Source organism: Rhodamnia argentea, chromosome 9, assembly GCF_020921035.1.
Source record: "Rhodamnia argentea isolate NSW1041297 chromosome 9, ASM2092103v1, whole genome shotgun sequence".
Lineage (NCBI taxonomy): Eukaryota > Viridiplantae > Streptophyta > Magnoliopsida > Myrtales > Myrtaceae > Rhodamnia > Rhodamnia argentea.
In genome coordinates, this window is record NC_063158.1 from 18,701,232 (window position 1) to 18,717,330 (window position 16,099).

General features: G+C 39.9%; 2 protein-coding genes across 2 annotated transcripts; one reads left to right on the forward strand and one right to left on the reverse strand.

Moving 5' to 3' along the window:
• Window positions 1-667: 667 nt before the first annotated feature.
• On the forward strand, window positions 668-11,829 carry LOC115729760 (cytochrome P450 714C2-like). The gene is made up of 6 exons (XM_048285902.1): window positions 668-1,015; window positions 8,548-8,830; window positions 9,489-9,715; window positions 10,164-10,405; window positions 10,756-11,113; window positions 11,345-11,829. The coding sequence occupies exons 1-6, from the start codon at window positions 749-751 to the stop codon at window positions 11,768-11,770; spliced, it is 1,803 nt and encodes a 600-aa protein (XP_048141859.1). The 5' UTR covers window positions 668-748; the 3' UTR covers window positions 11,771-11,829.
• Window positions 11,830-12,837: 1,008 nt separating this feature from the next.
• Window positions 12,838-14,930, reverse strand: LOC115757177 (cytochrome c oxidase-assembly factor COX23, mitochondrial). Its single transcript, XM_030697297.2, has 3 exons — window positions 14,775-14,930; window positions 13,322-13,398; window positions 12,838-13,094 (listed from the first exon to the last, which is right to left on the reverse strand). The coding sequence occupies exons 1-3, from the start codon at window positions 14,863-14,865 to the stop codon at window positions 13,047-13,049; spliced, it is 216 nt and encodes a 71-aa protein (XP_030553157.1). The 5' UTR covers window positions 14,866-14,930; the 3' UTR covers window positions 12,838-13,046.
• Between the last annotated feature and the right edge of the window lie 1,169 nt (window positions 14,931-16,099).

A 16,099-nucleotide genomic window follows, 5' to 3' on the forward strand; every position in this document is an offset into this window, starting at 1 on the left:
TTATTATCTTAATAATATTAATTTAAGAATTTTATTTTTCCAAAAAGTAGAGTTTATATCATTGATATGAGGAACCATGTCCACCTTATTTCACCTTTTTCATGAGATATTTTTATTTGGGTTATGTCCCTCTTATATCCGACTCTATCTTGCCTTCGGTGAGAACTAAACACAAGATCTGATAAATTTTATCCGATCGCGACTTTTATCCCTGATGTCAAACATAACCTGTCAATTAAAATAAAATCATATTGATTAGCATAAGCATACTATTCAACTTTGGTTTATGAATTTCATGGACTTATTAATTGCGTGAATCAAAATATTGAGAGAATTTTATACTTCCGACGGTCACTTTATTTTGATGATACATTTGCAATTTCAAAATCATATTCCAATGCCGAATACATTGCAACCTGAGCACTTATGAAGATCGATACTTCTATTTATGATACTCCTTGCGAACTCAAATTAACAGAAAAAGTGGAGTTTCTATGACCACCTAACCGACCAATTAGATAGATTTAGTTTACTATATTCATAATGTTATCAATAACCATAGCCTAAAATTAAAATATTGATTGCAGCTGTCCAGTCCAGTCATTATCATCGGGGTCATGATGCGATAGATTTCTAGCAAATCGACATTATACGAAGGAAGTTACAAACTCATCAACTCGCAAGATTCCCAGTGAAGCGACGAGAGGAAGAAGGATCGCCAAACTGAAACAACGAAACGAAAGGAACGATGGCAGCTGATGAACCAGCTATGTCTGCTTCCATGGCGATGGTGAAGATGGCTCCCACATTGATTCTGGGCTTGCTCGGGCTCGTCCTGATCCATGCGTACAAAGTGTTCATATGGGGACCGAAGAGGCGCCGATCAAAGCTTTGGAGGCAAGGAATAGAGGGACCTCCTCCTTCTCATCTTCTTCTCGGAAACATCCCAGACGTCAAGAAGGTCCGAGCTGACGAAGCCCAGAGAGCTCGAGAGTCCCGCAAAAATGGCGGCCTCTGTCACGACTGGCCTTCGCTTCTGTTCCCACACTTGCAAAAATGGCGAACACTAACATGCATCATTGGCCAATTAGCTTCGTCTCTGTGATTCACCGGCAAAGAGTGTTCAATGGATTGTTGCTTGGGCGTGTGTTTTGGATTGGTGAACATGTTTGGACTTCTTGCCGAGCTCTGAGATTTTGGGCGCCTGTGGAACACGATCTGTCACGGCGGTGAAATTTGACTGTTTGACCGTCTCGGCCGTCTCGATCTGCGACTGGATTGACTTGTATCCATAAAGAGGCAATGGCACTTTTCAGACACAAACGTTCGAGCACAGGGCATGTTTGTGATTATAATTGACTGGGATGGTTTTCTCTTCTTTTTTTTTTTTTTTTTTTATATGAATAAAACTTATTCTAGATCTAGTTGTCGAGACAATTAAAAAAAGTATGGCAACATTTGATGCATGTTTGTTTGGAGCGATGAGGAATTCAGTGAACTTGAAGATCCTGATATCCTACTCTATGGTGATAAACAAAGGAGGAGTCTTTCTCAGTGTCAGTAGGAAAGTGGGTTCTATAGTTTAGCTGACCAACTATCCACATTAGAGAAATTCTTGTGCAAGCGCCATCACTAGCGCTTGCTGTAGCTTGCTGCATAAGTTAGCCACAGCAACAGGATCTTGAAATGTGTCGCGTGATTGACATTGTTGCTGATGTGATCGAAAACTTCTCACCGTCCATAAGGCGAACTTGGTAAAAGGATGCGCAAATGAGATACAGGAAATGTTTCTTTCTACACAACGACGACAGATCCTTCTAGTGCCACTTACTCCTGAACTGTGTTTCCCTTTGCGAAAGAAATTATGTCAGCATGTTTTTGGCAGGACCCCCCATCTTCACGTATTCAGCCGGGAACATACAGTTCTTGTTGATAACCAATGTGGAGATGGTGAAGGAACTGTGCATGTGCACATCGCTGAGCCTCGAAAAACCTTCCTATCTCTCCAAGGACAGGGGAGCTTTACTTGGACAGGGCATTCTGTCATCAAGCGTCTCTACTTGGGCCTACCAGAGGTAGATAATTGCCCCCGAGCTGTATCTCGATAAGGTTAAGGTGATTCTTCCCATACATTGCTCTTTTTTGGATCCAGAGATGAACCTTGGATCAAGTGAAATGGTAACTGCACATACACCCGCCTACTATTTCTGCAAATGCAATTCAAAGTAGGAGTAATAGGAATAGCATACATCTAGGGTTGATCTGGGGGATCTTTCATTATTATACTGCGAAAACTCATGATTGTTTTATTGATGTTTGTCGCTTCACATTGGCAAGATATTTAAGGAAATGAAGGAGAATTAATCTTGCACAATGTGGCAGAAGTCCTAGTCAATAGTTAGGAAAAAACTTCCCGAGAAAAATATGAAGCTGTTACGATAATGTTGCTTTTCGAATTTATTGAAATGCTATGCTGAAATATAAATAAATCTGTAGATTAATGAACCATCATTTTAGTCGCTTATTCACCTTGAAATCTTCTGTCTAATTGCTTTTCAAGGGCATGGTCAGCCTCATGGTAGACTCCGTAGACTCGCTGATATGGTCTTGGGAGAGCAGAATCAAAAGCAGAGGAGGAACGTCTGACAGAAGAATCGACGAGAACTTGAGAGGCTTGTCTGCTGACATTATCTCCAGAGCTTGCTTCGGAAGCAGTTACTCCCGAGGGAAGGAAATCTTCTTGAAGCTCAGACAACTCCAACAGCTCATGTCACACGGAATGGAAGCATTGGATTACCCGGAATGAGGTGTAGTTTTATCATAGCTAAATCTTATAGAGACTGAAATATCATATAGGGTGATGATGAATTCAATCGGTTAGAAATCAAAGTTAGAATGTTGTACATCTAAAAATATCTGTGTAATTTCGTAATCTGAAGTATCTTTGATTTAACTACAACTCAAAGGAAAAGTATTAGATGATTTTTGCTAAGTGCTTGGGAACTTTCTCGATCAGCTTCACAAGCATGTGCTCAAATATGTTCAAGTTCGCCTACATGACTGTTTTCATCCAACTCCTGTATGGGACAGTATATCTCAATCTAAGCCCTTTGTCTTCAAACGTCTCAGATACCTGCCAACCACAAGCTCGAACGCAGGCCTCATACGAGAAGGACCTCTTACAGATGATACTCGAGGGTGCCAACAATGAGGGCCTGCCGTCAAATCTCCCTGCCGAACGATTCATCATGGACAATTGCAAGAACATATACTTAGCCAGCCACGAGACAGCTGCTATCACAGCATCTTGGTGCCTGATGCTGTTGGCTGCTCATCCTCACTGGCGAGCAAGAGTTCGGGCCGAAGTGCGAGAGATTCTTGGCCATGGCGTTCTGGATTCTGATAAGACCCGAGGCATGAAAACAGTGAGTCACATTGGTTTATCTGACACTTGCAGCCGGATACTGTAGGGTGTATAGTTAGTAAATTCCTTGAGTCTTAGGTTATTTCACTGGTGCTTCTGGAGATCGTCTATACGCTACATGCTAACATGTACCATATTACTTTTTGAGCTAAGGGAATATTCTGGTGTGATTATTATTCAGGCAGCATTTTTCATGTGCTTTTTGTCCTGATGTGTGTCTGGATGGGCATTCCCGTAAGCATTTCAAGCTTCCTTTTCTTTTGCAGTTCCTAATAATCTTTATCAACTATTGGCTGCTAACCATGGGAATCCAGGAAACTTTGTGACTATCCACCGGCAGTGTTCCACAATAGAGAAGCCTTAGAGGACATCAAGTTCAAGGGACCAATCCACATTCTGCACCAGCTTCCCAAAATATGGGCGAGGCATGCAGCTCCGTCCGGCCACCTCCGGCGACAAGTTACCCGTTGAAATGCTTGTCTTGTCGATACAAGTCTAATGGTATACTTAAATCCCATTTTCACTAAGCAAAATTACATGAAAAGGCGACATTTCGCCGCTGGTCCGACGTACCCAAAATCACGGTGGGACGTGGTGCATGCGGGCTCTCTTGGCGTCGCCTGGTGACAGTGACCACTCAAATTTCTCATTTTTCCAAGTCCATTCCAACTATGTGTTTGAAAATCATTTTTATTGCATAAAAATTCATGAACGAATCGTGAACAGTACTCTCGAAAGCGGGTTTTTTGCTCTAAAATTGACGACAAAACACAATATGATCAAGAGACAAGAACAACTATACCCTGATATCAATGAAGGGAACCAATCCCAATAACATATATCATGCAGAACAAACATGCCTCGATTGCCACATATTATAACAAATTACATGCCCTAAATCAACTTGAATCATTGATCGAAGAAGTATATCACGTAGAGCAAACATACCTTAATTGCCATAGATTAAGAGCCCCAAATGTAGATGAGAGAGAGAATCGGGATCCAACGATCGCTTGTTCTTCGAGAGAAAAATCAAAGGGAGTTTTTGGAGAGTATTATTGCTTCAAAACTTACAGAGGGAGTGTATATATTTCTCCTCTTTTAAAATCAGAATCAAATTTCTAATTATTGCAATCAAATAAGACTTGTCTATTTAGGCTTATATTATATGGTAACTGATACCATACAAAAAGCAACCTTTATTTTTGCCATTAATGGGTGCAATTATTTCCAACAGCATTAATCATATACAAAATCACGTGATAAATCATATGTAAGGCATGGTAATGAAATGAAATGACATAACATGCCAATAATCATGTACAACATGACATGGCAAATCATAGCCCCCAAAGCTCCATGGGAGAATGTCGACGGATTTGGTTCAGCTTTAGGCCATCATTTGGCCAAATGTCGGCATTGGGAAAGCTAAAAGCTCAATACTCGTAGAGACCAGCATTGGGATTTTAACATTTTGCAAATGCTAAAAAAAAAGTCCCTTCCAAAACTACCCTCACAATTCCTAATTTTCCAATTTTGCTCCTCTTTGTAACCGTTCATCTTCTTAGTTAAGGAGGCTAGATCCGGCTAGCAAGGGACCAGCGAGGCGACAGCAAGGGGCCAGCTACCCAAGCGAGGGCAGCTCGGGGTCGCCCGACCCGGGCATCGTTGCCTAGTTCATGCGAAACCAAGCATCACCTAAAGTAGTTCGACCTCAGGCGGCCCTCGCCCGGGTCACGTGACTTTAGGCGAGGGCGAGCCGAGGTCGGGAAACCTCGGATGACGGCTTAGCGAACGATTTAGGTTTTTTTAATTAAAAAATAAAAAATTTGCATTCAAAACCTTTTTGTAAAGTCATTTTTACCAAACACCATTTAACCCAAAGTTCATTTCTAAATTTGTTTTTACCCAAAGCAATTAGTATTTTCCCGAATTCCTTCAAGTTGAAGGCATTTGTATTTTCTTATAGCCCATTTGAAATGCTAAACCAAACCATATCCCCTCCAAACTGCATAACTTATATATCATCAGCAACAACAGCATGCATTATATCATACGCCCATTACGACCATCATTTTAATAGCCTAATGTCATATCTAAACAATCATTTTGACGACCTATTCATAAGTCCTGGCGTCGTTTTCACAGCACGGGGACATATCATACTACTCGAGATCAAATTTCTCTATTATGATAGCCTAAGAACATATATTCACGATTATTCAAATGGGTAGCATAACGAAGTATCCAAGGCTTTTGAGCTTTTATTTTTGGCATTGCGGCAACCTAAGAATACGCGAAAACATTTTTAACCAATCGGCATCACAACGATGTATTCTAATTTTCATGATTCAAATAGATATTATGACTTAAGCACACTACAAGTGTCAAAACTTGTGTACGGCGCTCACTTTAGTGTCAAAACTTTTAAAACGATCACTTAAGCGTCAAATTTGTTGAAAAACGATTACTTCAGTGCTAAAACTTTTAAAACAATCACTTAGGTGCCAAATTTTTGAAAAACACTCCCTTTAGTGTCAACTCTAGCGAGCCACGCCAGCTCAAATATTAATAAAAAAAAATAGGCTACATCGGATTTCCGGCGAGGCATGTCAGCTCAAATAGGAGTTGGCATTGAAGTGAGTGTTTTTAAAAAAATTTGGCACTTAAGCGGCCATTTTGAAAGTTTTGATACTAAAATGAGGGCCGTATATAAGTTTTGGCATTTATAGTATACTTTTGCCCAAATATTACGATGTCATAGCACTTTCAAAAATCATCATCATTTACCATAGATAGCTTAGGGGATTGGAGAAGTTTCGCACGATTTTGAGATGTCCAGGTAAAGTCTTGGCTTGGGACCTTTTTCCGGGCAACAGAAGATTTTAGTAAAGTTTAAATGGCTATTACATCTTCGTCTGACATCCGTTCGACTTGATTCTTGTTGTGTTGGAATATGCTTACGATTCTTAATTTCGGGATGTGCGATTGAAATTGTGAAATCACAAATTCCCTAGCACTGTGAACATGGGCGACCGAACCCAAGGGGCCAAAATATCGTCGGATTCGAGTGGCAATATGAGTGTCTAAAGACTGAATATGACTAGTAGAACCCAATTTTTTAGGCACGCATGACAACACTTTTGAAATAGAATTTTGTTCTTCACAAGTGCTTACGGAGCAGAATTTTTTCTTTATGTCACGCAAAATTTTTTTATTTCTAAAAAATATTTTTTTTTTTGTTTTAGAAGTAGTTTTGAATCGACTTGAAGAAGTAAAAAAAAAAATTACTTCTCTCCATAGTACGTAAATCAACTTCAACTCAAAAGTAAAAGTAGAAAAATTAACTTTTTACCGGAAGTTGATTTCTAAGGCGTAAATGTTGCCATATGCACCTATAGGTGCCACATGTGATTCATGCCTTGTATCTCTATGGTCAACCTCAGGTCAGATAGAAAGATCGTTTGGAAGATGAGGCCAAAATTTGAGATGTCAACAATAAGCCTTAAAACAAGTCTTCCAAAAGTCTATGGCATCTCCCTAGCGCCGAGCAGGGTTTGATCGGGCACCCGCTAAGTCTAGCTAGATGCCCGCTTCATCCATAACATGTCCGGGCTTATCCGGGCACTTGGTCGGGGGCTCGACCCTACGTGTCCGAGCACTTGGTCTAGCCGGGCCCGTGGCTAGCAGCCCACAAACTATGGGCGACTATGGTCTTAACTCCGATCGGCCAAAGTCCAATTATTGGCCAGCACCAGCACGATTCAATATTTGGATGCCTCTCAAACTCCATCTTAAAAGGCTTTTAAGATTGTCAGAGTATAATGTAACCCTATTTCAAATCAATATTTGGATGCCTTTCAAACTCCATCTTAAAACATTTTTAGATTATCATAGTCTAATGTAACCCTATTTCTAAATTAATAACATTAACGATACTAAAAATAATTCAATCTACACATTATTCATGATCTTCTGTTCTTTGCCTTTTCCCCATCATAAATGGACTTTGCCAATAGGAGTACAATTGTATAACCACGGAATACCCTACAATAAAATCAAGGGTCAAGTCATGTTTTTAACATTTTAAATAGCCTACAAAAGGGTTTTGAAAGTAATGAGATTGCTCGATGAATGACAAGCCTACAAGGCGTAAAAGTCTTGAAATCCCTTCTCTCTCTCTCTCTCTCTCTCTCTCTCTCTCTTTCTCTCTCTGATAATCGTTATCCCTTCTCAAATCTAAAATAAGACCGAGTTGATTATTATAACCATATTATTCAATGTTTGCCTAATTCATGGATTTTATTTAAATATGTAAGCCAAACCACATAGAGCACCTTAAATTTCGATCGGTCACATTATTTTGATGATACATTTGCAATTTCAAAAAAATCATGTTCCAATCATGTATGTTGCAACCACAACACTTGTGAAGATCGATATTTCCATTTATGTTACTCACAGTATAATAACTTGTGAACTTAAACTAACCCAAGAAGAGGAGTTCATATTTCCTCCCAATGGACGGATTAAATAGTTTTCTTTTATTATATTTCGACTATACTAAATAAGCATATCTTGAAATTAAAATGGAAAAAAATTTCAAATAAGGGCATGAACTGGATTTTGTTTCAATTAATGACATAAAGTGCCATCTTTATTTCAAAAAAGGACCCGATCAATGGCATTTTTGTCAGTTTCTTTTTTTCTTTCTTCTTTTTTTGTTTTCTCATTTGTAGGGGAAAGTCTTAAAAGCGTGTTTTGGTTGTGGCCAAAGCAACCACGTTGTGCATATGGCCGGAAAAAAAAAAAAAATTAGCCATGTTTCGCGTGCGAGGGAAAATTTAAGGCAATTATGAGACAAAAAGTCAACTCTTGCAGAGGACATAAAGTAAAGATTAGATAAATTCGTTACACGTGATTTTGAATATTTCTCAATAATTAAAGGGTATATAAAAAGGAGCATTCATAGAGTTGATGTTGGTGTTGGTTAGAAGAAACCTTTCAGATCGCTGGACGCCCAGTGAAGCGACGAGAGGAAGAAGAATCGCCAAACTGAAACAAGGAAAAGAAAAGGAAAGATGGCAGTTGATGAACCAACAGTGTCTGCTTCCATGGTGATGGTGAAGATGGCTTCGACGTTGATTCTGGGCTTGCTCGGGCTCGTCCTGATTCATGCGTACAGAGTGTTCATATGGGGACCGAGGAGGCTCAGATCAAAGCTTCGGAGGCAAGGAATAGAGGGACCTCCTCCTTCTCATCTTCTTCTCGGAAACATCCCAGACGTCAAGAAGATCCGAGCTGACGAAGCCCAGAGAGCTCGAGAGTCCCGCAAAAATGGCGGCCTCTCCCACGCCTGGCCTTCGCTTCTGTTCCCACACTTGCAAAAGTGGCGAACCCAATACGGTACTCTGCTTCGTTTCTGTGATTTGCGTGAGCCCAAGTTGCTGAGGAATTTTCTTCTGGGTCTTGTTTCTTTTTCATTCATCAACTTGTTTCCACGATTGTTGCTTGGGGTCTGTTTTCGATTGGCGAAAACGTTTGAACTTCTTGCTCAACTCTGAGATTTTGGGCTCGTTGTGGAGCACGAACGGTCAGGATGGTGACATTTGACAATTTGACGGTCTCGGCCCTTCTCAAATCTGCTACTTCGTTAACTTGGATCCAGAAGGAGGCAACGACACTTTCGGACATGAATGTTCAAGCACTGGACATGTTTGTGATCATGCTTGTGTGGGACAATTTTCTCTTCTTTTTCTTTCGTTTTGTTTTGGATGAACTAAATAATGAATCTCGAATGCCAACAGTTGAGGCATGTTTGTTTGGACCAATGAGGAACTCAGGGAACTTGAACACCCTAATATGTATGCATTCCCTCAGCTAATATGGCGACAAATGAAGGAGAACTCTTTCTCAGTGTCAGCAGCAAAGTGGGTTTTATAGTATAGTGCAAGCACAGTCGATTGCCCGATGCTTGCTGCATAATAGATCCTTCTCGCACCACGTACTCTTGAACTGTTTTCCCCATTTGCAAAAGAGTTTAATGTCGGCATGTTGTTGGCAGGACCCATCTTCATGTATTCAGCTGGGCACATACAGTTCTTGTCGATAAGTGATGTGGAGATGGTGAACGAACTGAGCACGTGCACATCGCTGAGCCTCGGAAAGCCTTCATATTTCTCGAAAGACAGGGGAGCTTTGCTTGGACAGGGCATTCTCTCGTCAAGCGGCTCTACTTGGGCCTACCAGAGGAAGATAATTGCCCCTGAGCTGTATCTCGATAAAGTTAAGGTGATTCTTCCTCTGCATCACTCTTCTTTGGATCCTTACAGATGGACCTTGCATCAAGCGAAACGGTAGATGTACATACACTCGCCTGCCATTTCTACAACTGCAATTCAAAGTAGCAGTAATAGGAATAGCATACATCTAACAGTGATCTGTGGGATTGTTAACTATACTAGAAAGCTCATGATTGTTTTATTGATGTGTTGTTGCTTTGCTGGGACAATAGATTCAAAGTACTCAAGGAGAAGTTATGTACCACAATATTGCGGACCGTTGTAGTTAATAGTTAGGAAAAACCTTCCTAAGAAATTTATGAAGCTGATACTAAAATGTTGCTTTTTGAATGTTGTGGATATCCTACGGTAAAATGTACAGAACTCTGTAGATTAATGAATCATCAATCAGTAGTCGCTCATTCACCTCGAAATCGTCTTTCTAATTGCTTTCCAAGGGCATGGTCAGCCTCATGGTCGACTCCGCAAACTCGCTAATAGGCTTCTGGGAGAGCCGAATTGAAAGCGGTGGAGGCACGGCAGAAATAAGAATCGATGACGACTTAAGAAGCTTGTCCGCCGACATTATCTCCAGAGCTTGCTTCGGAAGCAGTTACTCCCGAGGGAAGGAGATCTTCCTGAAGCTCAGAGAACTTCAACAGGTCATGTCACATGGAAGCATTGGAGTAGCTGGAATGAGGTAGAGTTGAATCAGAGCTAATCTAATAGAGACTGAAATGTCATATAAAGGATGATGGTGAATTCAATCAGCGAGAAATCAAAGTTAGGAATGTGTATATCTAAAAAGGTCTATGCAATTTCATATCCTGAAGTATCTGCGATTTAACTACAGCTCAAAGAAAAACTATTAGATGATTTTTGCTAATTGTTGGGGAACTTTCTTGATTAACTTCACAAGCATATGTGCTGAAATATGTTCAAATTTTTATCTTTGGAACCTTGTATCTACATGGCTCTGTTGGTTTTCATCCAACTTCTGTATATGATCAGCATATCCCACTCCAAGCCCTTTGTCTTTAAACATCTCAGATACCTTCCAACCAAAATCAATAGACAAATTTGGAAGTTGGACAAACAGATTCGGTCGATGATTCTAGAGGTCGTGAAAGCACGAACGCAGGCCTCATATGAGAAGGACCTCTTACAGATGATACTCCAGGGTGCCAACAATGAGGGCCTACCATCAAATATCTCCGCCGAACAATTCATAGTGGATAATTGCAAGAACATATACTTTGCTGGCCACGAGACCACTGCTCTCACGGTATCTTGGTGCCTGATGCTGTTGGCTGCTCATCCTCAGTGGCAAGCAAGAGTCCGTGCCGAAGTGCTCGAGATTTTTGGCCGTGGAGTTCTGGATTCTGATAAGCTCCGAGGCATGAAAACAGTGAGTCACATTGGTTTATCTTACACTTGCTGCCTGAAACTATAGGGTGTCGGTAGACTCTTTGGGTCTTTGGTTATTTCACTTTCTTGTGCTTTTGGAGATCGTTCATGCAATCATGTACCAATTCCCTTCAAGCATTTGAAGCTGCTTCTTTTTTTCCCTTCTTTTCCCTCTGATGTGCGTTACAAATTTATTTGCAAGTTCCTAACAATCTTTATCAACCATTGGCAGCTAACCATGGTAATTCACGAGACTTTGCGGCTCTATCCGCCAGCAGTGTTCAGCATGAAAGAAGCCTTAGAGGACATCAAGTTTAAGGGACTTCTGATTCCACAAGGCTCGAACATCCAAATTCCAATCCACATTCTGCACCAGCTTCCCGAAATATGGGGGACGGATGCTGCGGAGTTTAAGCCGGAGAGATTTGCACGAGGAATCTCTGGAGCCTGTAAATCTGTTCATGCATACATGCCCTTTGGTTCGGGACCTCGGATCTGTGCAGGACAACACTTTGCCCAGGCCGAATTGAAGGTGATCTTGTCGCTCATTCTCGCCAAGTTGTCGTTTTCGCTTTCACCTAGTTATGACCATTCTCCAGCATTTAGGCTGGTTGTCGAACCTGGAGATGGGGTCATCCTCGATGTGAGGAAAGTTTGAGAGATCTCAAAGCTTGGTTTTTTGCGTCGAAAACAGAATGCTATTCACTTGCAAACATATCTTGGAATTGGCCTCTCTTGGAAATTATGGCTGCGTATGGTAAGCTTTATATTCCCGGGAACAATTTCTTTCTAGAAATAGTTTTTTTCTATTTCTATTCTTTGAACAAATTTCTGAACAGAAGAAAGCGTTTGTTAACCGTATAAAATTTATATTCCCGAAATAGAAAAAGAATAGAAATGCGAATGATTCGACCCTAAAAAAATTATACCGACGGTGGTGATCGACGGTGGCGAGTGGTGATCCATAGTGGTGTCCGGTGACCAGCGGCTGCAAGGACCAACCACTGGAGGCGGTGGCAACCTGTGGTAGACTCGTGATTGTAAAAAAGAGCATTAAGTTATACTAAGCTTATTTTCTAAAATAACATTCTTTCTCTTTTTATTCTCGGAAACAAAGATGCTACTAATTTTTACCTCTTATTTCTGTTTCGAATTTATTCCCTTTCGAATTTATTCCCTGGCCACCAATCTGTTTGAACAAAAAAGTTAAATAATGTACACAAATAAATTTATGTTCTTTTTCCGAAACAGAAAAACAGAGAATCGTTACTAAATGCACCTTAATCTTAAGAAATGTATATTTCCAGTTGGCAAAAACTGTGAAGAGACATTGATTCACCAACAAATTCCTCGGAAAAACTCAAAACTCTGCCTTTAGATAGTAACCTCGAACTATGAACGAATTCTGTATACCCTCTTTGCGACTGCATAGAAGAGCATTCCATGCAAATTTTTTAAAACAGATTAATGATGTACATGCGCTCAGTAAAGGTAGTGCTCTGTTCAAAGTCTACTAAATCATTGAAAGAAATTGGCACCAAAATTTCAAGTTCCACCAAGAAGTTCTAGGCCTCGCTTGTTTTTTTCTTTCTCTTTCTTACCACCCCTCTGGCCGGCGGGTTCAGAGAAGTCTGTATGCATTCAACATTCTACAGAACTTTTAGAAAAAAATGGTCAGGCGCAATGTATCTTCTCCGCACCAGCTAGACCAAAGATATGTTTACAGACAACATCAGAAACTGTGTTCCATTTGTTTTCTCCAACAAGGCTGCTCCTTAGGTTGAAAACCTTGATCCGCACAAATCAAGCTGTCAGAAGCTCAACATATTGATCTTATTAAAACATTGTGCCCAATTTTACAACACTCAATCTTACGACCTCGAAACAGGCATCTTGGCTCCATCTATCAAAAGCGAAGTCCTTGAAAACCGTCTTCAAGAGAAGAAGGACCGGTTTTTGTTACGTTCAAGTCGAGCTTCCCTCTGTTGAAGCACCAAAGGCACAGCACAATGTTACCAAAGGCTATAATAATAGACACAAGCAGAACAACGACACTACATTTATCTAACCTTTGACTATAGAAAAGACTATTCGCCAGATGAATTATTTAGTTACATTCAGATAGACTATTGATGTCCAAGTAGGCGGTAAAAGGAAAAAGTCAATAGGCTTGTAATCCATATATTCATTAAAAACTAAGGTTCAATACCTCTTTTTTCTTGCATTCTTTGTAAACATCGAAATGTTTCTGACATTTACTCTTGTCAGGACTGAACGTTTCTAAACCTGCATCATCAACATACACAGAAAGGATTTATATTGCAAAGTTATAGGTCTCATGAAACATTTGAGAAGGAACAGTCATAGGAATACGTATATGGACATTTCCAGGCCTAGAGAAGGCAATCAAAGAAGCAAACTAAAAGCCGTCAGTTGTGTATAGCATGGAATTCCATCATATGAGTACTGTAAAATATAAAAGAAGAGCCCTGACACTTTGTTAGGGATTGATGGTCAGTGTACATTATTTTTGTAAATCAAAGCAATCAATTTCAAACACCACATCAGCCCTTTCGATCTACAAGCGTAAGTAATGTATCACACATCTGTCCATCTATTCAGTTGTTAATTTGCCTTAACCCCATGTGAGCCTCGTAAACCTCAATTTTTAGCATATTTGTTGCCGATGATACACGTTACGATATGTAGGAAAGCATTCTGGGTAATGCACCAGAAACCAATGCTTTTCTTTTTTCCCCGTCTCAAGAAAGAAGGGAACGGATGGCAGTTTGCTCCAGTGACTAAGAAACGTGACGACAGTACTGCTATTAGTAGACTCGGCAGCTGCCTAAACCCTAATCAAAGTCCACCAAAAACACTTACCTCCTCTAATCAAGATTCTCCACTGACTTGAAGGATCTATTCCAGGAGATCCAGCATTGAAATCTCTTCCAATACTTCCTCATAATTGAAGGGGAAACACAAGCAGTCTACTCGAATGAGGCCACAAATACATAGGAGTATGGCAATTATAAGGGATTTGACGGGAGCTTGCCGTCGACTGAAGTTAATAGTCCTCAGCACTCAAGGACTGATCGGAACTGTCAAGCCTGCACCGAAATTTCTCCTCCCGAAAAGGAATTTCAATGCTTTTTACCTTGCAGAAGCAATCTGCATTGATCATAATCGTTGTAATCTGAATTTAGAGAAGCAATTCCTATCCCAATTCTCTGGTCATGATAGAAGTTTTGTTACATACAACACCCTCCCTTGTTCACTCCCTAGACCCGATTAGGGAACAATCAGAGAAAACTAATCCATAACTCAATAATCGCCCCCACTATCTACTTCTGTGAACCCAACCAACGACGCATCCCTTAGGATTCATCCTAAGCATCACGCCATCACAGAACTACTTTATCAACGCGCAACGCGATTCGCAATGCCCCGAATCGATCCACAAACACAGTGCCTCCCACTCTCTTCGGCTCCATCGAGCAACCGTACAGACAATCCTACCCCGAAACGCCACCAGAACTCTAGACAGCGATGGAAACGAGCCTCGCAAGCAGATTAGGATTGGAGATCGGGGTCGAGAATGCGCGATGGTTCAGTAGGGTGAGCGAGAAGGGCAGGTCGAGGTCACGGCGGAGAAAACTTACACTTGAGCGAGGCGGCGTATTGATGGTAGCATGGGGAATCGGCGATCCTCGCAGCGCTTGGGTACTGCGGCGTTGAAGCTCGCGACGCCATTCTTGGATCTCTCTTCGCGTTTTCTTCTTCTCTCTTTCGTTTCGCCTACGCATGTAAATGAATTGATGACAATTTCACTAAATTATATTTTCTTTATCAAAGATTAATTTAAACTCATTTCTCCCTATTTTTTTTTATTTATGTTCTATTTACTTCGCGAAAAATTAGTAAATTGAAAATATTTTATAAAAAAAATAATTACTTATATAACTTACAAAAATGAATTAATAAAGAATATTTTTTTCATGCACGAAAATTTTTAAATATAAAATATTATTAATAATGAAATATTTTTGACTCTCAAACAATTAATTTACTAAAGATATTCTTTATTTACTTACATTTCACAAAATAAACAAAGCATTAAATTTGGATTTTTCTCCATTTACAATCCTTTGGAGAAATCAAAAGTTTAAATCACACCCCAATGAGAAGTCAATACTTCAATCAAGATAATAGTCAAATAATAGTAAAAAAAGGCAAATCAATTTTTAATTTAGATGTTTTCCTGTCATGACCAATTAAATCCTTCTCCTTAAAACATTGTATTTATTAATTGAATCTTCTTACTATTGGGTGATATCTAATGAGAAGTTACAAGAATGTCACTTTTTATTCAATTTTTTGGCGAACGAGAAGCAAAATGGACATATTTTGAATATACAGACGAATATCAATGTGTTACACAAATTAATTGACTAAAGAAAAGACACGAAATGAGTTTTACTTTGAAGCAACTATATACTCGGTTTAATGCGATTTGTCTCTTATATGTGTATTATTGGATATACTTCAAAATGACGAGTACTTTTCCATAAGTTCAGCAAACATTATTGACACGTTTCCTTTGAGTTTATTCTTTTGGGAAAAACGATTTGTCTAGCTTGATATTAGCCATAATAATACAACCACACAACCAATCACGAGTCTGCATCATGCAAGTGTGGAAACTCGTACATAATTAGGATGTGACAAGACACCAACTTGCTCACGTGATTCCGGAGTAGTGCCCATTATCATGTAGAGTCAAGTCTTGCTAGCGTGAAAAAGGCCAAAAAAAAAAAAAAAGATCAAATTTCATGCGATAAGAGTGTTAACAAAAATGTCGCAATTATATGGTTAATTAATACAGTTCTTATCGATTTAAACTCTTGGGAAAAACGGTTTTCCGATTTCTTGCGTCTTTTTTATCCTCTCTCTTGGGCATATCACTTGAAAATCCTCCAATTGAACA